Source organism: Felis catus, chromosome D3 (genome assembly GCF_018350175.1).
Source record: "Felis catus isolate Fca126 chromosome D3, F.catus_Fca126_mat1.0, whole genome shotgun sequence".
NCBI lineage: Eukaryota > Metazoa > Chordata > Mammalia > Carnivora > Felidae > Felis > Felis catus.
This window is the reverse complement of record NC_058379.1, coordinates 33,214,953-33,240,661: the sequence shown is the minus strand read 5'-3', so window position 1 is coordinate 33,240,661 and position 25,709 is coordinate 33,214,953. Positions and strand designations below refer to the sequence as shown.

Below are 25,709 nucleotides of genomic sequence, written 5' to 3'. Positions count from 1 at the left end.
TTAAATGTTTTGTGACATGATAAAATTTATATCAACTGTATTGAAAATGAATAACTACAAGCTACCCAGCACTCCATATAATAAATAGGTATTATGGACTTTTGTCTGCACTTTATAGTTGGCCCATGCTCAGAGGAAACAACTCAATCGCTGCTATTGCAATTTTAAGCTACATATGCTTCATCAGTTTTTCTTTTTCATAAAATTTCCAGCTATCAAAATGTCCGCCAGTGTTTATTCTGTTTTTACAAGTGAACATCAGTCTTTGGCATACGCTTCTGGCAATGGGAAGTTTGTAGTTAGCGTAAAGAAAGCCACAAACCATACAAAGGAACTGTAATGTTATAAAAGACGCCCAAAGGCACATAAAAGTGAAAATCCTCATCCTACGAAACTAAGCATCCTCCGCTGAGATGCTTGCCAGTGTTCTATAAATACTGGCAAATCAGAAACCTGAAATAACTCTGTTTTCTTCTTCCTTCTCTCAGAAGAATACTACAAGTGCATTTTTAGTGGAGAAAATACAGTTGAGTTATAAAAGACCTCATGGGTCAACTTTGCGTTTCATTGTTCCGCCACCTACCTTGCACATGTGGCATACCCCTGGGACCAGTAGCGCAGGAAGTGACAAGATCTCTCGCACACAATTCATGTTCTCACGTGTATCTTTCAGGGACAGCCTCATAAACACCAACCTGAAAACTTTTATAAGCTTGGTAAGCTCTTTGTGAAGTGCTTAAGTGTAAACGAATGAAGTTATTTATTGGTTTAACCTAAAGACGCATTCTGCGCCTTTCCCCTGCGATAATGTTAGGAGAGTTTTGGCAAACGTGCGCTAAAAGGAAAAGTATGTACAACATGATACCGTGAAACCAACCACAAAACACAGTGATGTACCAAATTAAGAAGAGAAATGCTGAAGTTAATTGCTCTACATTTTAATGTACGCCTTTGTTGAAATCTGTGTGTGTGTGTGTGTGTGTGTGTGTGTGTGTGTGTGTGTGTGTAAGGAGAAATTGGGCTGTGGTTATTCCATGCAATTAAGGTTCTCAGGCTCCCCGGTGCGGCCTGCATTGCGACGTCGTACGTTGAAATGCTAGTCAAGAGCCTTATAATGTAGCGGCTACCAGCTGTCTACATTTGTCTGGATTTGTGTGAAGATGCTGCTGATCGCATTGTAGAGACGCCTTGACTAACCTGAGGACCCAAAGTGAGTATACCAGCATCATAGCTGACCGTGCAGGTATTGGAGAAGGGATTCAAGGCTAAAGTTATTTTGCTGCTGGAGCTGAGTTCCTGCGATCGGCCCTGCTGAAATTTCAGATACTTCATCTTTGGTTTTGAGAGGAAACCGACACCCCAAAATGGAGAGAAGTTAGCTTCGGTGGTGCCGTCCGGTCAACGTATACAAAATAGCAGACTAGTTTAAGAAAGGAGACAAGCTGTGTGTCATTGACTCTGACATGTAAAATTTTGTATTTGAGGCCTAGAAAATAAGGGCATGTGAATTAAATATTAATTTATGAAGATGTGACATATACGGACCCAAGATTGCCAGGCTCCTGACGCCTTTTTTTAAGGTGACTCTAACTTGGTCTCCTGCTACAACTCAGGCCTTACCTCTGATGAGCTGCTCTTGAATTTTCACAATGTTGTGACCTACCGTGTTCCCTAAAGCTGAACACCCTCAGGGGTGGATAGCAGACTGTGAATTTTAACAGTTAGCACTTTCTAGTGATTTTCCACTCATTAATTGATTAGATCTTATCTCCTTAAATTTTTAGGTCAAGCCATATCATGAAATTCCTGTAAGAATGAGCAGGATGGGGTGCGTAAGTGGTTCAGTCGGTTAAGCGTCTGACTCTGGCTCAGGTCATGATCTCATGGCTTGTGAGTTCAAGCTGCACATCGGGCTCTGTGCTGACAGCTCAGAGCGGGGAGCCTGCTTCGGATTCTGTGTCTCCCTCTCTCTCTGCTTCCCCGCCCCCCACTCATGCTCTGTTTCTCTCTCCTTCCAAAATAAATAAACACTAAAAAAATTTTTTAAAAAAAGAATGGGCAGACTAGAATTTTATGAGAGCATCTAAGAGTTTCAGGCTAACTAGGGAACTGACACATTATTTTATTTTTAAAGTCAATTTCAGAGCATATCACGAGACCAGTTCAGAGGTAGCCCTTCATTCTAAGCTTTCCACAATGAAGGTGGTTCTTCATAGTAAAGAACATGGCCGGATCCTTAAGTATCTTCTCATTTGTCTAAAACAGATGGCTTTATTTGTGTAATTTCAGTGTTCTACATAATATCACTCCCTGAAGAAAGTAACCTATATATGGATGTGTAGTGTCTGCAGTTCTTGAAGGAGGCAATCAACCAGGATGCTTTTTTGTGCATCCATCGCTTACGTTTCCTGCTCCCTTCCTTCTTTAAAGAGTGCTGTCCCGGGGCGCCTGGGTGGCGCAGTCGGTTAAGCGTCCGACTTCAGCCAGGTCACAATCTCGCGGTCCGTGAGTTCGAGCCCCGTGTCGGGCTCTGGGCTGATGGCTCAGAGCCTGGAGCCTGTTTCCAATTCTGTGTCTCCCTCTCTCTCTGCCCCTCCCCCGTTCATGCTCTGTCTCTCTCTGTCCCAAAAATAAATAAACGTTGAAAAAAAAAAATTAAAAAAAAAAAAGAGTGCTGTCCGAACTGCCCGGCATCCTGCGTGGCCTCTACTGCAGACACAGTCCACGGATTCTCCCTCGTCTGTCTCCTGTGGTCTCAGAGTCCTCTGCCTGCTCAGAGCCTTCTCTCCTGGCTACCTCGGAATCTGGCAGTGTCCTTCCTGTCTGTGTCTTCATCCTCACTTTAGTTTATTAGGACCTCCAGACAGCTTAACCTGAAGGAGCCACGTTGTCCATGACCTGGCTCCTCCCACCCCCTTCTCACCCCTCCCCACCTCAAAAAGGCCTGACTTTTATTTATTTTATTTATTTTTTATTTTTTTTTCAACGTTTATTTATTTTTGGGACAGAGAGAGACAGAGCATGAACGGGGGAGGGGCAGAGAGAGAGGGAGACACAGAATCGGAAACAGGCTCCAGGCTCTGAGCCATCAGCCCAGAGCCTGACGCGGGGCTCGAACTCACGGACCGCGAGATCGTGACCTGGCTGAAGTCGGACGCTTAACCGACTGCGCCACCCAGGCGCCCCTTATTTATTTTTTTAATTTAATTTTTTATTTTTTAAAATTTACATGCACATTAGCATAGAGTGCAACAATGATTTCAGGAGTAGATTCCTTAGTGCCCCTTACCCATTTAGCCCATCCCCCCCTCCCACAACCCCTCCAGCAACCCTCTGTTTGTTCTCCATATTTGTGAGTCTCTTATGTTTTGTCCCCCTCCCTGTTTTTATATTATTTTTGTTTCCCTTCCCTTGTGTTCATCTGTTTTGTCTCTTAAAGTCCTCATTTGAGTGAAGTCATATGATATTTGTCTTTCTCTGACTAGTTTCACTTAGCATAATACCCTCTAGTTCCATCCACGTAGTTGCAAATGGCAAGATTTCATTCTTTCGGATTGCTGAGTAATACTCCACTGTATACATATATCACATCTTCTTTATCCATTCGTCCATCGATGGACATTTGGGCTCTTTCTGTACTTTGGCTACTGTTGCTAGTGCTGCTATAAACATGGCAGTGCATGTGTCCCTTTGAAACAGCACACCTGTATCCCGTGGATAAATGCCTAGTAGTGCAATTGCTGGGTCGTAGGGTAGTTCTATTTTTAGTTTTTGGAGGAACCTCCATACTGTTTTCCAGAGTGGCTGCACCAGCTTGCATTCCCAAAAAAAGGCCTGGCTTTTAAAAGAAGTCTGTCCTCACCACCTCCACTTCCTGACCATCCGTATAGTTCTCAATCACTCCTTTTCTGCATGATCTTTTCTGTAATTCTACTGAGACTTTGCTACACATGTTACCTGTCTTCTCCAATAGCTAAAAATATGTGAATGCCCTCTTATCAAAATTGGTCCCTCTACTACATTTGATTCCCTCTTCCCCCTCTTTTCACATTCATTTAACGTTCTTTTTTTCTTAACTGGATCATCTTTCTGAAACTGCTCTTTAAAAATTAATTAATTTCCCCCAATCGCCATCCCTGATGATCTTATGTCTCTAAACTCTCTTGCTGAAGAAGCAGCAAAAATAATTTGGCATCGTGGAAACCTGGATTTGAATGAATGGGACATCACATCAGCTACGATTTCAGTTAGGTTATATAAAGATTCTGAGTCTCATTATCTCATCAATTTCTATTAAAATTTAAGTTTTAGGGGCGCCTGGGTGGCTCAGTCAGTTAAGCGTCCGACTTTGGCTCAGTTCATGATCTCGCGGTTTGTGAGTTCAAGCCCTGCGTCAGGCTCTGTGCTGACAGCGTGGAGCCTGGAGCCTGCTTCAGATTCTGTGTCTCTGTCTCTCTCTGCCCCTCCCCCAAGTGTGCTCTGTCTCTCTCTGTCTACCAAAAATAAATAAAATGTAAAAAAACATTTTTTTAATTTAAGTTTTAAAGTCATATAGTATCCTACCTTGTAATATAGTGTATTTAAACATTTTATAATCATTGCATGTTTAGGCTATTTGTAGTTCTCAGGATGGGTAATTACCAAGTATTTTCAGATCCTAAGTGTTCCTATAACTTTTCCCTGATAAGGACTATGTGCCCGAAAAGACACTGGGCCAAGAGGGTTGGGTCCCTTCCCTCCTGTCAATCACTTTCCACACATGTGAACGTGCACACACATGCATACACACACAAACACTCCTGGTGTCAATTGTTTCTGAGGGTTGGAGTGGATGTGGAAAGATCTAGAAGGCAGGAAGGGCAGGGAAGGGCAGGGTGATGGTGACAATGACAGGGCCAGCAATCTGGCCTCCTCAGAGGCATTCTGTGCAGGGAAGGCACACTACCACTTCCTGTTCTGTATGGATCTGTGTTTCTGAACCAGGAGGAGTATGGTGGGAAGAGAATGGAACATGTTTTCACCTTCTGAAGGGCTGACTGGTTTGTTTGGTTTCCATGGGAAACAGATGCACAGAACACTACATGCTGAGTTTCACAATTCAGTTCAGTTGACCTACTTGTGAAAGTTCCTCTTAGATCCTTGAAAATAGATTTACTTAGTGTGTGTGTGTGTGTGTGTGTGTGTGTGTGTGTGTGTGTGCGTGTGCATGTGAGTTCCCTGGAAGTTGGTAGAAGAGACATCACAGGCTGCCAATCAGATCCAATCTTTTTTTTAAAAAAAGATTTTATTTTTTTAAGTTATCTCTACACCCAACGTGGGGCTCCAATCCACGACCCCGAGATCAAGAATCACATGCTCCCCTGACTGAGCCAGCCAGGCACCCTAGAGCCAATCTTAAACCAGAAATTTTGTGCTCAACAATTCATTTTAAAAATCCATTATTTGATGAGGGGATTCATTATTTAGGAGGTACATTTCATTTTGGAGTACTTTGAATATAGTTTCTCAAAAGAAAATCTTTCACGTATTCTAACAGCCTCCATTCATAGAGGAGAGTGGCATATTTGTGAATAGACTTGTTGACTATGTCTGAATAGGCTAGTCTTAGTCTCCACAAAGAATGAATACGGGTAATGGATTTTGTCCCATACTGACCAGTCAGCTCAGATGACAGCATGAAACATGTGTGGTGCTCCTTCAAAACCTCCTGGACATGAGATATTTGGATACAAAAACACAAATGTAACATTTGTTCCTACTTACTGAGGCAACAAACTTTCAAATTGAGAGACTGAAAAAGCTAAAATGATAGAAATTAATTAATGCAAACAGTCATCAATTCTATTCAGGAAAATAAAATGATTAGGTATTCAACATTTTAGTCTAAAAAGCAAATTATTTCCTGCAGACATACTATATTTGGGATTATGAACCCTAATATATAAAGTGTTGTTATAAATCAATTGGATAAAAGACAAACATCTAATAGGCAAATGGACAATGAGCGTGAATAAGCGATTCATAATAGAAAATATTAAAATCTTAAAAACCTAGGAAAATTTATTGAATTTCATTACTAATTACAAAAATGTAAGTTAAAATGTTTTATAGAAGGTAAAAGGAATTCAGTCAGTTACATGTATCTGAATAAAATTTGGGGGTAAATTTTTGATTAATATTATCAAATATCCAAATGTATATATAATATATGTATATACTTTAATATGCAGTATATATATATATACAATGTATATTAATACATGTTAATGTATATGCATAGATCATGATACATTAACTCTTCCTTTTAGGAATTTATCTTAAGTATTAATTGAACAAATGTTTAAGATATATGTAAAAAGGTATTTAACACATGCTTATGGTATTAGCAAAAATATAGATATAGTTTACATATTAATAAGGACTTACTTTTTTTGAAAAATTATAGAATACTATATGGGCAATAAAATGATTACATGCCTACATTTATTGACACGGAAAAGCTATATTACATATTACTAAGTGATTAAAGCAGGTTTCAAAATAGGATGACCCTTAGTTTATATGTGCAGGTATGAATGTGAGAGTCTTAGCATGGGGGTGGGTGTTAATGCAAAAATAAAAGATTATAAGTATTTTCATGTTTTGTGATGATCTGCGGTTGGTTGACCCTTTAATGACAACACAGGTTTGAACTGTGCGGGTCCACATATATATACATGGATGTTTTTTGGTAAATGCAGTACAATACTGTAAATGTATTTTCTCTTCCTTGTGATTTTCTTAATAACATTTTCTTTTCTCTAGCTTACTTTATTGTAAGAACACAACATAGAACACAGGTAACATACAAAATAGGTGTTAATGTCATCAGTAAGGCTTCTGGTCACTAATAGGTTATTAGTAGCTAGGTTACTGGGAAGTCAAAAGTTATATGTGGATTTTCAAATGCATGTGGGTCAGCACCCCTAACCCACACATTGTTCAAGGGTCAACTATATATTATTTTACAAATAAGGGAAAAAATAAAGTCGCTCATTTTGAAAAACATACTGTTGATGATGTGTTCTATATATGCCACCATATTGTTCATGAGAATTATGAATTCTGACCCTTACCATTCATGAGTGATCATCTCTAGATGATGGAAAATTAAGACCTATTATGGGGGTGCCTGGGTGGCTCAGTCAGTTGAGTGTCCGACTTTGGCTCAGGTCATGATCTCGCGGCTTGTGGGTTCGAGCCCCACATCGGGCTCTCTACTGACTGCTCAGAGCCTGGAGCCTGCTTCAGATTCTGTCTCCTCTCTCTCTGCCCCTCCCCTGCTCTCATTCTGTCTCTCCCTGTCTTAAAAATAAATTTCTTTTAAATTAAAAAAAAAAAGACTTATTACGAAAAGAACTGACAAAGGGTAAGTGTAATGAAAACCAAAGTATGCAACTAAATGACACTTACTGTGTACATAAAGTGGTGTGTCATCTATTTACATGACAGAGCAGGACATGATGGGCATTACAAGAGTATTAGGTGGAGGGGAAAATGATATTTTAGAAAATACATGTCATTGAATATGAAAATTATTAAATAAGAGATGGTGAAGAATTTTTTTTCTTGATCTTTTACAATGACTTTTAACCAATTAATAGCAAATCTCATCTGGGAGTTAGGATGCCGAAAATTTGACGGATCTCTCACCATGTAACCCAGAGTGCTACAGACATGCTCAGTGGCTGGGAAAATTGCATTACTTGGGTTCATATCATTCATTATAACAGCCATTTCTGTGGTTTTAAGAGATTTTTAGCTACAGTTCAACCCAAGAGCATCTTCATATTTGCAAAGTGAACTGTCACTGCTGGCCAACTGAGAAGAATCTATTTTTCTCCTAGATTTTCACATTATGTTCAACGTTAGATGCATGGTACAATCTTGACTTGTGGTGTAGATGTGAACATCTCTCAGGAGTTAAAAATAATGTAAATGAAGCTTCCACCAGAAAACTTGTAAGCGGTCTAATTTCCTGGTATTTGTGTTTGATCACTGAATTCTGTGCCAGGCCACACGTTCAGCTGCCTGGCGGCCCCTGCGATATATAAAAAGTACTTCCATTTTTATAGGAATGTGCTGGCAAACATCTACCACTTCTATGAATTATTAGTCCTTTTCTGCTAATTATTTTGGAAAAAAAAAAAGCAGAGGTGTAGGTCCAAGTTCAAGTGGCTCTCAACATCTGAGACATACTTGGGCTAAAACTGTTCAGTTGGAAGAAAATCTCTGCCCCATATGGCCACCAGGTCTACCAGTGCATTATGAAGCCTGTAGGAAAAATCATGTTACTTTCTTTTTGTATTAGAAATTGAGCAACAGATTGAAAGAATGACTGTTAAAAGTAATCGCTGAGGAAACATAATAAAGCGAGTGACCAATTTATGACAGAAGGACGTAAATTGACGTCTATGAGAAACAGAAAATTACAAACTGAAAGGGACCTGTTGGACACCCTGGAACTTGAATGGCTGGTTTCAAACAACAGGCCCAGCCCTGCGATTTTACACAACTACTAATAAACAAATTTGAAGAAGTCAAAATTAATCGACCCCGTCCCATCATCTTCAGGTTACATTTTGGCGTGTGGCCTTCTGTCTATGTATATTTGTATAAATCGCACTCCTAGGGGTCATGCTGAGTGCTAAACAGAATTAACATAGTTTTGGAAACTCACAGGTCCTAGATGAAAGATCATACGGGAAGGTGTTTGATGATGTATCTTCTACTGGAGGCTCCCACATGCTTCTGAAATTAATAACCATACACAGAAAACTTTGTAAAATTAAAAAATTGTTATGAATTCCATATTGAGGCCAGATCAGGGTGAGAGACAAATGATAGCAAGGAGAGTAAGGAAAGGAAGGTGAAGAAGGATGGAAAGGCAAGAAGACAGGATGACAAAGCAATTAGTAAGGAGGTTCAGAACGTTGACTCTGTGGCCCCAAGTCTAGATTTCCCTGCCTCCTGGGCCAGGGAGCCCCAGCAGAACGCACCCATTTGGCTTGGGGAAGATGGTTCCCAAGAAAAGAAGTTTCCATAACTTCTTTCTCTTACGGAAAGAACGGGAACTTGGATCTTCAGATGCCAATTGGAAAATGGGGGTGAGAGGGAGAGAGAGAATGGATAGTGTTTTGTTTGTTCTTATTTGTTCTGTAAAGGAGCGATGGTTGATTCATTTCTTCAAGGAGGAAATGTCCTGCACTTCTCTGCATGGTGGTGCCCCCCTTGAAGAGTCTGTGCTACAGGGCATTTTGTTAACCTTGGGCACACACAGCATCGATTCGGGAACTTGCTGTACAGACTGAATGGCCTTGAGTCTTGGTTTGTTTGCAGCTTCTGGACGCTGTCATACCCCATTCCACACTTCAGTTCTGCTGTTGGATGTTGGTGCTATCAAGGGCGATTTTTAGAACTAAAGAATCCTAATTCATTATTTCTGACTCCATCTACAATCAGAAAGGGAAAACGCCCCTAGGCTTTGTATCTGATATTCTATGCCATATATTTTTCTTTTTGTTGTTGCTGTCCTTTGCTTTCCCTTGAAGAATGGAACATGTTTTAGACTTCTCCATATTATAAATCTCATTTGAAAAGTGTTGAATCAAGGAAGTCTGCCAGCTACTTTTGTTTTCCCTACTTTTCTCTCTCCCTGTTGGACCGCTCCAGCAAAGGAGAATAATATTACCTTACCATGTAAAACATGGTTAATGGCTTTAAAAGAATTCCCCAACAACTGAATAATGAGCTGCCAAAAATATTCTTGGTGCCAGAGGGATCTGGATATGTCTGTTTCATTTATTGTGTGTTTCTCATTTCATCCTGACTAAGTGCTCACAAAAGACATAAAAACCCAAACCTCCAGGGTATGTGGTGTTGGAGGGCAGAAACCATATTTTAATATATTCAGTCATGTAACTAACACAGTAAGATGACTAGTAGAGTATCCACAGCAAACAATGATGAATGCCGGTTGTAGATAAGATGCTCAAAGTATCAATTAAGCTAGTATCTGGCCACTAGAAGGAAGTGGTTTTTCTACCATCTCTATTGTGCTTGGTTGAGTGGCTAAAGAAAATTTATTCCAAGTAGTGCTGGAAGTCTTGCACCAAAAACTTTTATCTTGTTCTGCTTATTTGAGTGAGTTTACTAAGAAATGTGAAGAGGGAACCTATTTCTTTTTTTTTTTTAGTTTATTTTGGGGGGGGAGGGGCAGAGAGAGAGGGAGACACAGAATCCAAAGCAGGCTCCAGGCTCTGAGCTGTCAACACAGAGCGCGACACGGGGCTTGAACTCACTGACTGTGAGATCCTGACCTGAGCCAAAGATGGACACTTAACTGACTGAGCCACCCAGGCGTCCCTGGAACCTATTTCTTAACTAAAGTTTCATGTTTTAAGAGCCTGATAATAGATAATAGATAATAGAGCCTGATAATAGATAATAGATAATAGATCTATTAAAAAGGGGAGTTTTCTTAGAAATGTATTTAAAAAATGAGTTTAGGGATGCACGCAGCAGATCTGGACAAAAAAAATGAAAATGTAGAAAAAAATGTAAAGGTGCTTTGTTTCTCACCAGAAGCAAGTCAACGAGAATAGCGTCCGGACCCTCTCATGAACCCCTTCAGCCTCCCCTAGACCCTTGCCACTCGGTCTGAGCTCAGACTGTCTGGTTCTCACTTGGCAGGAGACTCTTAATCTCTCCCACTTCTCTGTTTGGGCCAGGCTGTTGCCAGCTGTCTTTGAATACAGTGTGGTTTCTGACTCAGGTTCTGTTATGTTTTGCCAGGGTCTTAATTGCTAGTATCTCCGGGGCAGGATAATTGTCTTCCAAGAATTCCTGAGATAGGGATTTTGAATTGCCTGTGACTCACAGGACAGATGACATTCATATGGGCCCACTCCCCTGGATGAGGAGCCATGGACATTCCTGGGCTGGTTAACTAAAATTCCACGACTCCTACTTTTACTCCGCAAAGCATACTGGAATTCAATTGGATAAGAGTGACTTCATCCAAAGAGATAAGCCTGAATCTGCTTTAAATCTTTGTGTGTGTGTGTGTGTGTGTGCATGTGTGCTCGTAATTCATAACAAAAATGTAGTCCTTTATTATGTAGAATACTTGTTTAAAATGCTTCGTCATAACCAAGTATATGAACCGAAGGCAAACATCATATTCATGCTCTCTTGGGACTCAGTCTTCAGAGAGGGCCCAGGGAAACCACTGTATAATCCCCTGCCTTTCCAGGAAGCCTAACCCTAGGAGACGCTGAGTTGCCACCAGACAGTAAAGCATCTGAAGCCGAATTCTCCAGAAAGAGATACAGCACCATCGTAGTTCATTGTGACTTGGGGGAAAACAAACAGGGTAGACTTTATCTGCCTCTGGAGACCCAGTGCTGAATCTCCCGTTTCCTGTTTGCAGAAATCAGTTGTACAGAAGGGCAGTGATTATCTGCTGTGATTAACAAGCTAATGCAAAGCATAACTCACGAATTTAGGGCTAAGTGAGTGAGTGCTGAACTCAAAATGTATTTGCCACTGACTCATGTAAATCGTCAAACCATGAGTTAGTACAAACCCTTAACTTCTATTAATGCAGTTTTTATTAAAGTGGCCTTTGATAAAAAAAAAAAAAAAAATTTAGCACTCTTCTGTCTATCAGGTTCTCAGGAAATTATTATACCTATAAGGTAGGGAAGAATTATTACATGAAAAATATTATAGAAAATCTTTTTTTAAAGCCCAGCTGTTCTTTTATGGATTTGGATATACTACTCTTTAAATCATGTCACTGGAAACAGTATGTTTTGCATGCAAGAGACTTCTGATTTAAATGTTTAGCTTTAAAAAGAAAGAACTGTTCATCCTTGTGCTTCGACACTGGTGAGATAAAGGCCTGGTGTTTAATGAGTTAGACCTTGAGGGCACCATCTTGCTTTCCATGTGCCACATGAAATTAAAATTTGAATTTTAGCGACTACAACTTACAAGATGCTGTTGCGTTAATTTAGACAGGAGAGTTTTACTCCGTTATTCTGATGCATTCGGACTCTTAGAATGTGATTTTGTGGCCTACAGTATAACCAGAGGAAAGGGAGGTAGAGCTTTGTCACTTGTTCGTTGTGTGGAATGTTCTCTAAAAGGGCCATTTGGGGACTGGCGGTGGGAATGATGCGTTTGAGGGAAAACTCATCCCATGTAACTGTAAAGCCAAGTATGTACCAGGGTGTGCAAAAAGAGGACAAAACTAACTGCATGCTTGAGGTACATCAGTTAATTATGTTCTTTCGTCTCGTTTACAGGCTCAACATGGGAAAAGACATTTCGGCAGATCGGCTTTGAAAGGTAAGCAGCATTTAGCATGGCTTCACTTTTCGGTTCTCCTGTCCTATTTAACTCTAAGTAATTTACTGATGATAGATCAGTGGTCTCGTCACCACTGCTGTAGGGACTCTATGCCCATGAGGAAGTCATCATTTTGCCCCCAGAGCCTCTGTTTCCTTATAAAGTAGCCCTTTGAATGATAAAATCCCTGCCAGCCTGCAGGGTGAACATGGAGATCAGATGGAGGAATTTATATGAAAATGTCTCTTAAATCAGGAAACAGCATCAAACGTGAGTTGTCTAATTGGAGAATTATGGGAAGTCGTTTGCTCTTTTCTAGCTTTATCACTGCTCGTGTCCCATTAGTTGTACAGTTTTAGCACAAAGAAATGTACATTGATATTGACACCTTTCCAATCATCACAATTGTTAGATCTTAGTCGCTGCAAGTTAGAAGCTGAGATCATGTCTCTCCTAGCTAAAAGCACTCCTACACCAGCATCTCCCCAAAAGAAAACAAAATGGACTTATTATACCATCAAAGTAGAGGTAGGGTTAATAAGGTTGCTAACCAACCTGCCTTGGAACTGAGTGGCAGCTTGTGTGACAGACGTCTCTCATTTGGTGTCTACTATGGAGCTTCCCAGGTCGGTACAAACTTATTGGAATTGAGGAAAGTGACTTTATTTTATTTTTTACTCTAAAAGCAGATTTTGACTAGTTCTTTTTATCACATTGGAAATGTGTTTTTAGGTGTATTAATCAAGCTGACAGAATGCTTAGAGAAATAATAAAATACTTTAAAATGCATTTCTCCGTTAGCAAGAGACAATAAGAATTGTCAGGCTCGCCAGGCTAACTATGGTGGCATTTCCTGTATCATTTGTTATTTGATTCAGAGATTTATTTCTCTCTCCACTTAAACTTCCACCAGAAATCAGCACCATCACTGTTGGTCTCCCCGTAAATCCTTGTAGTTTATTCTGAAGGTTATTGCACGGGGTTGGCTTGAGATAGGCAGATATCATGGGCCAACTTAAAACAGAGAATAGAAAATCCTATCATTCTTTCCTTTTGTGTGAAGTCTTTTCCCAAAGTATCTTTCTTTCTCTTGATTCTTCTTTCATGTTAATGACAAACACCAAACATAAGCAAAGGGGTGAAAATAATAAATTGAAAGTCATTATCCAGCTTCAGTGGGAAGCTGGATACTTCTTTCGTCTGTTTTCTTTTTCTTGTCTATTTTAGGGAAAACCTCGGACATCGTGTCACTTTTTCCCTACATAAGTTGAGGATACATCTCTGAAAAAAAAAAAAATGGGTGTTTTCTTCCAGAATCATAATACCATCATACCAAATGCAAATAACAATAAGTCCATGGTGGGAAGCCTGGGTGACTCAGTTGGTTAATTGACTTCCGGCTCGGGTCATGATCTTGGGGTTCATGAGTTCTAGCCCCGAATTGGGCTCTGCACTGACAGCACAGAGCCTGCTTGGGATTCTCTGTCTCCTCTCTCTCTGCTCCTCCCCAGCTCATACTCTCTCTCTCTCTTTCAAAAATAAATAAACTTAAAAAAAAAAAAAAGCCCTTGGTATCAATGCTTCCATTTCCTGATAATCTCAAAAATGCCATCTTAAAGATACTGGTTTGAATCAGGGTGCTATTGAAGCACACACATTCCTGTTTGCTGTTACATCACAGACAACAATTCCCTACCAACTTCATTTTGTTTTCTTCATGTCATTGACTTATCAAGAAACTAGGTCAGTTGTCTTGAAGAAGATCTCATGTTCTGGATTTGTCTGTTTGTGGGATTGTGTCTCTATTCATTCTATTTCGTGTCAATTCAGCATGTTCCCTTTCACTCACTGGGAACAACTTCACCTTGGCTTTTTGTCCTTTTGACACAAGACCATCAGTCTTTTATAGTTTCTGTGTTTCTAGTACAGTTCTATGTACAAGCCCATCCGGTATACCGGACCCGGAGTCACGCGTTCTTCCAAGGAGCCCTACTTTCTTTGTGGAGAGTGGTATTTTGAAATCACAATCTGTATACTTGGGATGCCCATCATTTCTAGACCATCATTGTTTCCGGGCTGTTTCTTCAATACATGTTAGAGGTAGAAAATACTTTTTTTTTAATTAAAAAAATACCCTAAATTCATACATTATTTCCAGATCAAATGTAGCCCTACAGAATTTTTAACTTCTCTGGTACTATATTTGTATTTATTTTATTTTTCACTGAAAAATAAAGTTTTGTTTGGTTCTTAACAAAACTTATTTCATTTTAATGTATATATATATAATATATAGTATATATAAAATATTATATAAAATAATTTAAAAATAATACACTAATATTACAATTCATACTAAGAATGTTAAATGAAGTCTTTAAAACTTGCATTGTCTTGGGGTGCCTGGGCGGTATAGTCGATTAAATGTCCAACTCTTGATTTTGGCTCAGGTCATGATCTCAGGATTGTGAGATCCAGCTCTGGCTTGGACTCTGTGTTGGGCATGGAGTCTGATTAAGATTCTCTCTGTCTCTCCCTCTCCCTCTCTGTCTTTCCCCCCACCCTGCTCGTGCTCACGCTCTCTCCCTCTCTCCAAAAAAACAAAAATGTAAAATAAATACATTAAATTAATTAATTAATTAAATTTTCATTGTCTTAACTCTGTATTACATTAAGGATGTACAATCAAAGAATGAAAAGTAAAAGTAAAGTTGCTTAAGGTTTTTTTTCTATGTGATTGTAGTCTAACTTTTTATATATAACTTGGCTCATTTGTTTCAGAACCTTTTTAATGTCAATGGATTTTTAACATTTCATTTTTGAATACATCGCATGTATATATCTCCATGTACCAATTATATTGTTTTTATATGTATAACATGTTTTCAGAGAAATGTCACATGCATCTTCTTCCCCTGTGCCCCATGCCTTCCTCCTTCTACAATTACCATGTTTATTAGCTTTTGGTTTAACCTTTTGGTGTTTATTTTCACACATGCAAGCCAGTCCTCGTGTGTATCTGTATCCTTGCCCTATCTTGCATGAAGAGTGGCATATTATACCCATTATTCTACACTTTGAGAGTATATTGTGGAGATCATTCCCCATCAGTGTCGATAGGTATTCATCACTCCATGAACCTGCCGGTGGCACTCCTTTGTATGGATGAGCCAGCACAAAGGATGAGACTGGGATCTTATCCAGTATCAAGCTTTGCTAATCATTTCAGGGATTCAAATGACCAAAGGACACTGGTAATGTAAGGAGAAATCCAGGATAGCCCATGTGACTCCTCAGGTCCTTTTTCATACCGGCTCTATCCCCTTTGACCCAGAGTGATAGTAGAGGTTTCTAATGAGATTTGTAAGTCCCTCACGTAGGAGGAAGCATTTGGTTTTGCAACATGTCTAGTTTTATGCCTAAGAAATGTGACCTTCTCCAAAGAGTCGTAACTCATCCATCTATGGATTGAAGATTTGTTTATTGTAACATCTTGAACCAGGGCTTTCCTGCTCGACACATTCCATTGATGAGGACTCTCTTCCTAGCGAAAGAAAAACTAATTAATTAATCTGTTTGCCTGGTGATCTAGTTAATATGTTTACACAGAACCTAAACCAGGTCACTTACCTTGTTCCTTCAACCCCAGTATCTCCTTGGTATTCAGGGGAAAATGGATCACAAGCAACTTGCTTCAACTCCTTCTTTGCCAGTACTCTGTGGGTGGACCTTCAGGCTATTTCCAGTCTTTTGCTCTTCCAAAAGAACTCTGTAATGAATAACCCTGTGCACACTTGTGCTTTTGCCAGATTATCTTAGGGATTAGATTCCCAAGGACAATCAAAGGGTAAATTTATACGGAATTTTGCTAATTTTGCCAAGTTTCACTCTCTCGACTTTTGACAGTTTGCACTCCCACTAGCAATGCAGGAGAGTAATTATTTCCCCAGTGCCTCATCAACAGAACATGCTGTCAAACTTGAGATTTTTGCCAGTCTGATAGGTGAGAAATGGTATCTCAGTGCCCATTTAATTTGCATTTATCCTGCATCATTTTCCCATAAGAGTAAAGAACAGGTTAAGATCTTTGCTGTCAACTACATGAAGCAAGAGCACTTTGGGCAAGAGCTTCTTCTCAGATGATTAAGGATTCACTGATCAACAGGATTTGGCAGTTGAAACATTTTCTGTGTGTTTCTGTCATACACATTTGTATGACCTTAACCTTTCCCTCCTTACTTGAATAATGATCTAAAGAAACAGCTACTGTGTACCAAGCACTATGTTAAATAATTTCTAGTCCATATAGCAACCACAGAGACCAGAGATTGGCAAATGGTTACTATAAAAGACATATAGTAAATATTGCAGATTTTACAGGCCATACAGTTTCTGTTACCTCTCAATTTTGCCTTCTGGCAGAAAGCAGCCGCAGACAGTGATTATGGCTATATTCCAATAATACTTTATTTACAAAAACAGGCAACTGGCCATTATTTATTGACACCCCCCCCCCACCATAGATGTGGTTGCCATCTCACAGGTAAAGAAACTCAAAGAAATCCAGTAATCTACCCATATAGTCATGGCCATTGACTTGCATTAGTGCTGCCCTATATTCATTTCCAGGTTTGCCTGGTTCCAAGGATGAAGATTTTTACACCAAAACACCCTAAATTCTTCATTATAGGTCTCTTTTGTGTTGTGTTGTTTTATTTTCCATGTCCTTATAGCTCTGGGGATATAATCTCCAGTCACCATTTTATTGGATATCTTATCTGAATAAAACCAGGCAGTATCAAGTTCATGCTTCAATGCCTCCCTAAAATTGTTATACTTCCAAACAAATGTGCAGATAAAAATATTGTTAAGGAATATATCAAGTGCGATACTTTATTGTTTAACGTGTAATCTCAGCTGGGTGATCATCCTGATCTTTAGATGTCACCTTAAAATGTCATCTTGTGTTTTCTTATGTTAGCCTATGTTTTCTCATTTATGCACAGGGAGTATTCTCTGCATTGCAGGAAGCATTTAAAAAAATTTTAATGTTTTATTTATTCATGAGAGAGAGACAGAGTGCGAGCTGCGGAGGGGCAGAGAGAGAGGGAGACACAGAATCTGAAGCAGGCTCTGAGCTGTGAGCACAGAGCCCGACACAGGGCTTGAACTCGTGAACCCTGAGATCATGACCTGAGCCGAAGTTGGACGCTTTACTGACTGAGCCACCCAGGCACCCCGCATCAAACATTTTAAAATATAGAACCAATATCGATTTTGGAGGTTATTGTGCATTTACAGTTGCAAAGACTGTCGAGCAGTGCTGTTAAACGTGGCTGTGCTTTTTTCTTCTGGAGTTTAACCTCTCCTTTCTCTTAAAGGTAATTCCAATTATATCTTAAATGAAGCGATCTGGTTCTTTAGAGAAATTGTGTAGAGATATTGATCTTTTCATCGCTGCGTCCTTTGAAGTTTGTCCATCAATCTGTTTGCTAGCAGATTATTTTAAAGTGGCCACATCTAAAGAAAAGAAGTGACTAAGGCAGCTAAAGCTTCAAAGTTTTCTCCAAGAATAAGAAAGCAAAGACTCCCTTTGTTGTACATTTTGTAACCGAAAGCAAGACCTAAGGGATCTGCCCTGCCTGTTCTCCTTGCAGGAACACTTGCCTGTGAGATGGTGTTTAGCCATTTCCTTTCTGGAATCTGTGTGATTATATACATTATCTCAGAGTAAATACACATCGTCACAGTTTATGTGGCTGAATTCGCGACAATGTGTTTTTTCACCTTGCAGACAACCACATTGCCCCTCTGTGGAGGATATCAAGAGTTTATTTTAGGATTTCAGCATAGGAGTGTGTTGTAATGTACAAAAGGTATAGGTTCATATGTCTTGGATCTGACCTTCGTTACCGCCTTCTCAGCCCTGCTACAATGTTGATATTTACATAACAAAAGCAGACATAGGGTTTTTTGTTGTTATTATTAAAAAAAAAAAAAATCTGTGCCTAACAGTTTGACTTCAATCTGAAGCTCAGCTTCCTGTGCAGATCGTCTAAATTAATGATTGTAAATGTTTCCAAATCACAGTCCTTCATTAATCTCTGTTCAAGTGATGCATATGGGTGGGGCTTTGGAAATTCACTGATACTCCACATGTTCTAAGCAAATGTATCAGCTAGGGAATGGCCCACATTTTCAGGGGCTTACTCCAACAAATGTTTCTTTCTCACTCAGGCAAAGTCTAATGAGGAGGCCAGATTGATCTCGAGGGCAGCTTGCCTTGTACGTGGCCTGCCATTCTCCGGCTTCAACCTTGTGGCACTTATGCCTCAACAGGACGCTTCTGAGTTTGCTTAAACCTGGAAGGACAGCTTGCAGCAATGCATACTGGCCCTTAAATGTTTCCACCTGGAAGTGGCATTTGTCACTGTGACTCACAGTTTGGGGCCCAAAGAGAATCACCTTGCTAATAATTTAGGGGGAAGAAGAGGTGTCACTGTGACAGAGGTAGAAGGCACTCGTAATATCTGTCACAATAAGCTCTGAGCAAGGTCTGAAATGGCTTTCTCTTTCCAAAGCTGCACTTTTCATCTGAGCAAAAAAAAAAAAAAAAACAAAAAAAAAAAACTTTTTTAGCAAGTAAATAGGTTCCTGCAGAGTAACTTGCCAAAAGAAATAAAAGTTCCTACTTTCTGGGAAGTCTTATTGCTGCCTATTTTAAAATAACAATCTTGTACTGATATTCCACCTTTTTTTTTTTTACTTAAAAAGCAGAGAACCTATTCTTAATGAATCTGTATAATCAGCACGGTACCTCAAATTAGATTATTAGTAACAGTATTGCATGTGACTTTATTTGATGCTCTACTTGAATTGTGGAATGAAGTATCTTTCCCCTTCAAAGATTATTTTAAAATATAAATCACCCTAAAAGAGCCTGCTGTGATGAAACGCAAATATTCCAAAGATTTTTTTTTTTTTTGGCCAATGTAGACATCATTCAAAGAACATGGCTTTGTCTTCGGGGGGTTCACCAGCCTTCCACAGCCGTCTGTTGTCAGGCTCCTCCCTCGCATCTAGCCCGTGAAGACCATCTACCCACCATTCTAATTTTAAATATTATTGTTTTTGCAAAACCTTTCCTGATGGCTTCCTCCCAGGGCCTCACCTCTTCCATCATACCTCATGCATTCTTCTACGCTGCCATATTAGTGCCATGCCTTATTGGATGAAATGTGGGCATAGTTGATCAGTTACCTCATGTGGTGTGATACAGGGACACTTTGTATTGAACCTTACTTCCTGTGTTTCTCTCCCTTTGGACCTTGAAGTCTGTGAGTGTGTGAAGGATGGAACTGCCTTGATACCCTGGTGCCCAGGACACTCTCGCAGTGTGCTAGCTCAGCAGACGCGTGTTGCGTGTTGAGTACAGAACCGAGTCCTCTGTGGTGAGGAGCTCAGGGGGTGGGTGGAAAGGGACTGTACAAGAGTGCGCTTCTTAGGAGGCAGGAGAGCAGGGTCCCAGCGTCTCCTTTTTCCTGCACTGTGGTGGCCTGTAGGAGGAGCCTGCAGCCGGAGCCAGCTCATCCCTGAGAGCATCGGGAGGAGGATGTGGCTTTATTCTCTGTGTCAGTATGAGCAATTACTTAATTCGCTGACCTTCGTATTAACACGGAGCATCCCGAGTCTCTCTTCTCAAACTACTGAGTCTCATGCGCCGGGTTTGGCACCCACTGCCTCCCAGCATAGGATTCCCTCTGACAGGACTGAGAGTTCCACCAAGGCAGGAGCTGTGTCTGTCTTGTTAACCGAGACACCTGGCACCTAACTCACTTTGTGAAGTGGTTGGATAAAGGAAGATAAGAGTGAGGACCTGATTCTGGCAACAGAACCAGGGGAGGGCTTAGCAGACTCTTTGTACCGCGTTTCATCGGCTTTCCCCCATTCCTGCCTCTGGTGCCTTTCAGGACACTCAGGGTTGTTTGTGCCCAGCCCCCACCTCCTCCCAGAACCTTCCCCTCGCCCCACTGAGCACCACCCTCAGGGTCCTCTCCTGTCCTCTCAACCCCTCCTGCTCTTCTGTTAGAACAAAGCCACCAGGTATGTTCATAATCTTATATGTACTTATCAGTGCATATCAGGTCAGACTAGACCTATCCTTCTGAGGGCAGGACCTCTGTCTCACCATCTTATGGCCTCTAGTGCTGGCCCACACATTGGCAAATACAGTCATTTAATAAGTGTTCGATAAATGGCCTTGCAAATAAATATTAGTATGGCATTTCTCTGTTGGCCCAGCCCCGTGGAATCTGCTTGTCCTGATAAATTTTAGTTTCTTTTGGCTTCGGAGAATTAACTGATTCCTTGAGAAATTTAAGGCAAATTTTCAAATTCCTTTCAATCCTCCCGCTTTATGTGTAACTCACTAGCTGTGCTATTGAAATTAATGCTGTTTCTGCAGATAATGCTCTATAAAATGTGGAAAGTAATGGAAAGGTGCACTCCAATGATGGATTTATGATGTGCTTTTCCATATGAAAACTTGCATCCAAGAAATGCGATGGTTAAGGGAAATCAATTTTGACAGAAACAAAGATATCAATGTCTAGAGTCACTGTTTATGTTTCTTAATTGTTTAAGGTCATGTCTGTGGGATAAAATGGATGATTTTGAATACCTACTCATTTAGATCAAGACAAGTATTTCCTTACATTGCCTTTCAGAGAAGCCTACAGAAAGGAAAACACATTAAATTCAAATCATAGCGTTGTTATAGTCTTGTGGTCTATGGAGTAAATCAAGGGAAATCATAGCTGGGCTTTAGCAATGTGTTTTCACATTCACAGCGTTTAAGCCAATGGTATTTTTGCATATAGATGTAGGTGCACAATAGATGTTTCTCAATTAAATGATTTGCCCTGTTTTGGTTTTCTGAAAGATGAGCTACTAAATTCTTGAATTCCTTTAGACCCCATGTAAATATTCCTGGAAGCTTTAGCAAGCTGTTTTGAAATTACGATATAAAATATTTGTCAAAGTAATTTCTTAATGTTTTTTATTTATTTTGAGAGAGAGAAAAAGCAGGAGTGGGGGAGCGGCAGAAAGAGGGAGAGAGAGAATCCCAAGTGAGCTCTGCGCTGTCTGCACAGAGCCCTACACAGGGCTTGGTCTCACGAACCATGAGATCATGACCTGAGCCAAAATCAAGAAGCTGGACGCTTAACCAACTGAGCCACGTAGGCACCCTGCCAAAGTCATTTATACGCAGGAAATGACTAGATGAAAAAGATGTGTCTGTATTTTGGTATTTAAAATTAAGCCCAACATATGCATTTATTCATTTATTTGACAATTTGAACATTTTCAAACCTCTGCTTTATGCCCACCTCTGGGATAGATTTGGGTTTTCAGAGGAACGTGACAGGGTAAGGGAGTTAGATTTTTCAAAGACCTATCGAATGGTGGCCTCTCTGAGAAACACTTCGCGTATCTGATTTATTGAATTCTTACAACATTCAGGAGTTGGATTCTACTGACTTATGCTAGGCTAGCTAACAACCTCATATCCCAGTGACTTACAAGACCAGGGGTTTATTTCTTGCTCATGTTAGGTGTTGGTTTCAGAGGCTGTGGACCAGCTGTGGCTCTTCTCCAAAAGCCTTTTTCATTCTGGGATCCAGGCTGAAACCAAGCCTTCATTTGGCACATGCCCTTCTTGTGGCTGGGGAAAACAGCTATGGCCAAGGCAAGCGGTGGCTCTTCCAGTGTTTGCTCAAATGGGAGATGAGCCACTTCCGCTTACTTTTAGTTGCTCAGGCAGGTCCCGTGGCCAAGTGACAGTCTGTAGGCAAAGCAGCACACTCCTCCTGCTGAGGTGCACTATAAGTCACACGGGAATGGTCAGGAGTGTATACTACTGTTTCAGGAAAGGAGAGTGTCCCGTTGGAAGAAGTTATATAATCACCAGAGTATGCCACCCGCATTTAGTAAATGAGCAAAGCAACATCAGAGTGGTTAAGTAATTTGCTCGAGACCACACAGCTAGTGAGTGTCAAAGACAAGATATGAACTCACTTTTATGTGACTCTACCTTCGGTACTTTCGCAGTCTCCCGTGCCAGCATTTATGATGCTTCATGCTGACAAGCATTGGTTGAACACACGTTATTCTTGCTACGCTGAGGGCTGGGGGGGGGCGGGGGGGAGGGGATGGAAAGACACGGTCTTGGTCTTCTAGAAGACACCAATATGTAAATATAAACTATGACACAGCGATTATGTGCTACTCTTTAGTGCAGCCGTTTGAAAATATGTTTGAGGGGCTACTATGTACCAGGTATGACCGTAATGATGCAAATAATACAGAATGGAGTAGAGACAAATGGGGCGATGTGCCTGCTTGCGGGGGCACGAGCAGAGGCCTGGCTGCCTAGTTGAGAGGCAGGGAAGAGTGGTTTCTGAAACGTCACTGCAGCAACTGCCCCGGCGGGGTTTACAAGGGTGATTTTTTTGGAGACCAACCATCAGATGTTAGAGACAGAGCACAAGGGGCACAAATGAAGACAGAAATGAAACTGAGAACGGGTGGGAAACCCATCAGGATAATCTTTGACAGCGTTGGGAGCCACTGAAGAGTGTGAAACCCAGGGAAGGTACTGTTAGATGTACTTCTAGAAGGATCCCGTGGGCAGTGACATGGACCAGAGGATAGCTTAGGCGAGCAAGATGAACTGGAAAACACTGCAGTAGTTCAGGGGAGCGATTACTCCTGCCTGAACTGAGGCAGGGGCAACTGAATATGATAGAGAGGATGTGTGCCAAATGTGTTTTAGGCTTTAAAGTGGGAAGTTACAACTCAGTGGGTGATTGGATGTGGTGTGTGAGAGAAGAATTCTGAAACGGGCCACGTCCAGTTGGCTGATTCCACTCTCTGGCTGCTGTCTCTCCATCTAGTGCCTGCAACACTCTGTTTCTCTGCCCTGGGGCTTTCTCTAGCCTTTAGGAAATTTGCTCCATCCACAGGCAGGGCAGCCTGGAAGGGCCTGCAGGGAAAGGCCCGGAAGCATCAGTGAGCAGAAGAAATAAGTGGATATAGGGATATAGGTGCTGCAGCTGCCGTGGAGAATCCAGAGGGCATCGCTTGGAGTGTGCAAAAGCTCCCTAGGAGCCGCTTACAGCAGTGACCTGTCAACGGCACACCCTTGTGGGCTTCTCTTTCTCCATCCATCGCTGTCACATTCTTGCAATTTCCAGAAGACTTCCCAAATAAACCACCTGCACCCAGGGCTTCCACTCCAGGTGGGCTTTTGGAAGACCTGAAATAAGATACCAGTGCTAAACTATCTTAATTGACACTAAGCTAAAAAAAAAACTTAGATTCCAATTTTATCTTTGGTATTGATTTATTTTGTGAGTACGAAATAGAGCTATTATTATTTGTAATAGTAAGTAAAAATTTTTTTAATGTTTATTTATTTTACGAGAGAGAGACAGGGCAACTGGGGGCAGGACAGAGAGAAGGAGACACAGAATCCGAAGCAGGCTCCAGGCTCTGAGCTGTCAGCACAGAACCCAGTGCGGGCTTTGAATACACGAACCGTGAGATCATGACCTGAGCCTAAGTCGGACGCTCAACCGACTGAACCACCCAGGGACCCCTGGCATATTATTATTTTAATGAAAAAATTATGAACCTTTAGCAATCTTTGGTTTAAATTTTGGGGGGACGTAGGTGGTGACATGTCATAGATTGCTGGAAAATCTGCTGAAAGTAACAGGCTTACTTTCCAGAAAAACTCACATACTCACATAAACAGAACATTTTCCGTGCTGAAGATTCAGGGGATTCAAAGAGCCTTAGAAGCACAACGCAGTAAATGAACCTCAGTTAAAAAGCCCTGTTTTAGATGAAGACATCATTGTATTTCTTTCTCAGTGTATAGAATCTGCAAATGTTTATTCTCCTCCCTCAATTACCCGGAGGTACATGGCCAATAGGAGTTAAATTGGGGTCCTAGAATCATGCCGTTTGAGACTCCAGAGACCCCAGAGGACCCTTCTCCCTTCTTTTGCACATGGTTACATTTAGGCGTAGAGAAATTAAGCAGGAGAGCTAGAAATCGGCTTTTAAACTCAAGATTGGTCAAAGCCCAGATCTGTGTCCAGATCCAGATCATTTCATAAAACTCCGTGAAATGGAATTTTATTACTAATGAAATTATTTTGCCACCATTTAGTAAGGCTAATTATGTCATCATTCAGCCAAGTAATAATATTCAGCCAAGCGGTGTAGACATCACTGTGTGTGCATCACCTGCACACAGTCTCCTGCAGTGGCTGATAGCACCAAGCCAGTTTATGCGTATAGAAACCAAGGCGCAGAGCCCCTCCCCTCAGTGGCCACGTGGCTCGGAAGCAGTAGACAATGGATTTAATCTCTGAACACCACCATTCAACCTACTTTCTTGCTTTAGGTCTCAATGACAGTTGCCAAAAATAACTCTATTGACCTTTACTCTTCATGTGCCCTGCTGGATGTGTGTGTGTGTGTGTGTGTGCATGTGTGTATGTGTGCAAGCATGTATTAAGAAAAGCAAGTGACTTACCTTTCCTGCTTCAGACCCACCTACCGCTGATACACAGTCCAGAATTCTTACCACACCATTAGAAGGGCTAAACCAAGAGCCCCAGGGCTCAAAGAAGGGCCGTCACGATGAAACATTCACGGCAATCTATTGATACAGTCCGGATATAGAATAAAACAAACAGCTAGGCTCCTTTTGCCTGGAAACAATGTGGCAAGCGTGGAAAAAACACCAGAGAATCAGAAAGGTTGATTCTCCCTGCGTCTCACCATCAATCTCCGACATTGGCTGAGGTTTCGTTAAAGTCACAGGATATCAGTTCTCTCAGTTGAGGGTAGTATGCATATGTCAAATAGTCTCTGTCAGTAACAGTTTTGTTTAATAAATATTTTCTAACCCTCCCTTTATCCTTTCCTTTCGAAAATTTATCTTTAAAGAATCAAGCACAGGACTAAGTAAGGATGTTGTTTTGGGGAGCCTGGGTCTCTCAGTCAGTTAAGTGTCCAACTTTTGATCTCGGCTCACGTCATGATCCCAAGGTCGCGGGATCGAGCCTCACGTTGGAGTCTGTGCTGACAGAGCGGAGCCTGCTTGGGATTCTCTGTCTCCCTCTCTCTCTGCCCCTCCCCCACTCACTCACATGCGCTCTCTCTCTCTCTCTCTCTCTCTCAAAATAAATAAATAAACAAAACAAGGAATATTATTTTCTATAACCATGTAACCAGGGAAC

The 25,709-nt window shown here is 40.9% G+C and overlaps 1 protein-coding gene across 8 annotated transcripts in view; it reads left to right on the top strand.

The window, feature by feature from the left end:
- The window catches only part of PIEZO2 (piezo type mechanosensitive ion channel component 2), a 465,880-nt gene that overhangs the window by 209,970 nt on the left and 230,201 nt on the right, over positions 1-25,709 (top strand). For all 8 annotated transcript variants that reach the window (XM_045041964.1, XM_045041959.1, XM_045041957.1 and 5 more), the window contains exon 4: positions 12,351-12,393. In XM_045041964.1, the coding sequence (XP_044897899.1) occupies positions 12,351-12,393 (43 nt within the window). The remainder of the gene's footprint in view (positions 1-12,350; positions 12,394-25,709) is intronic.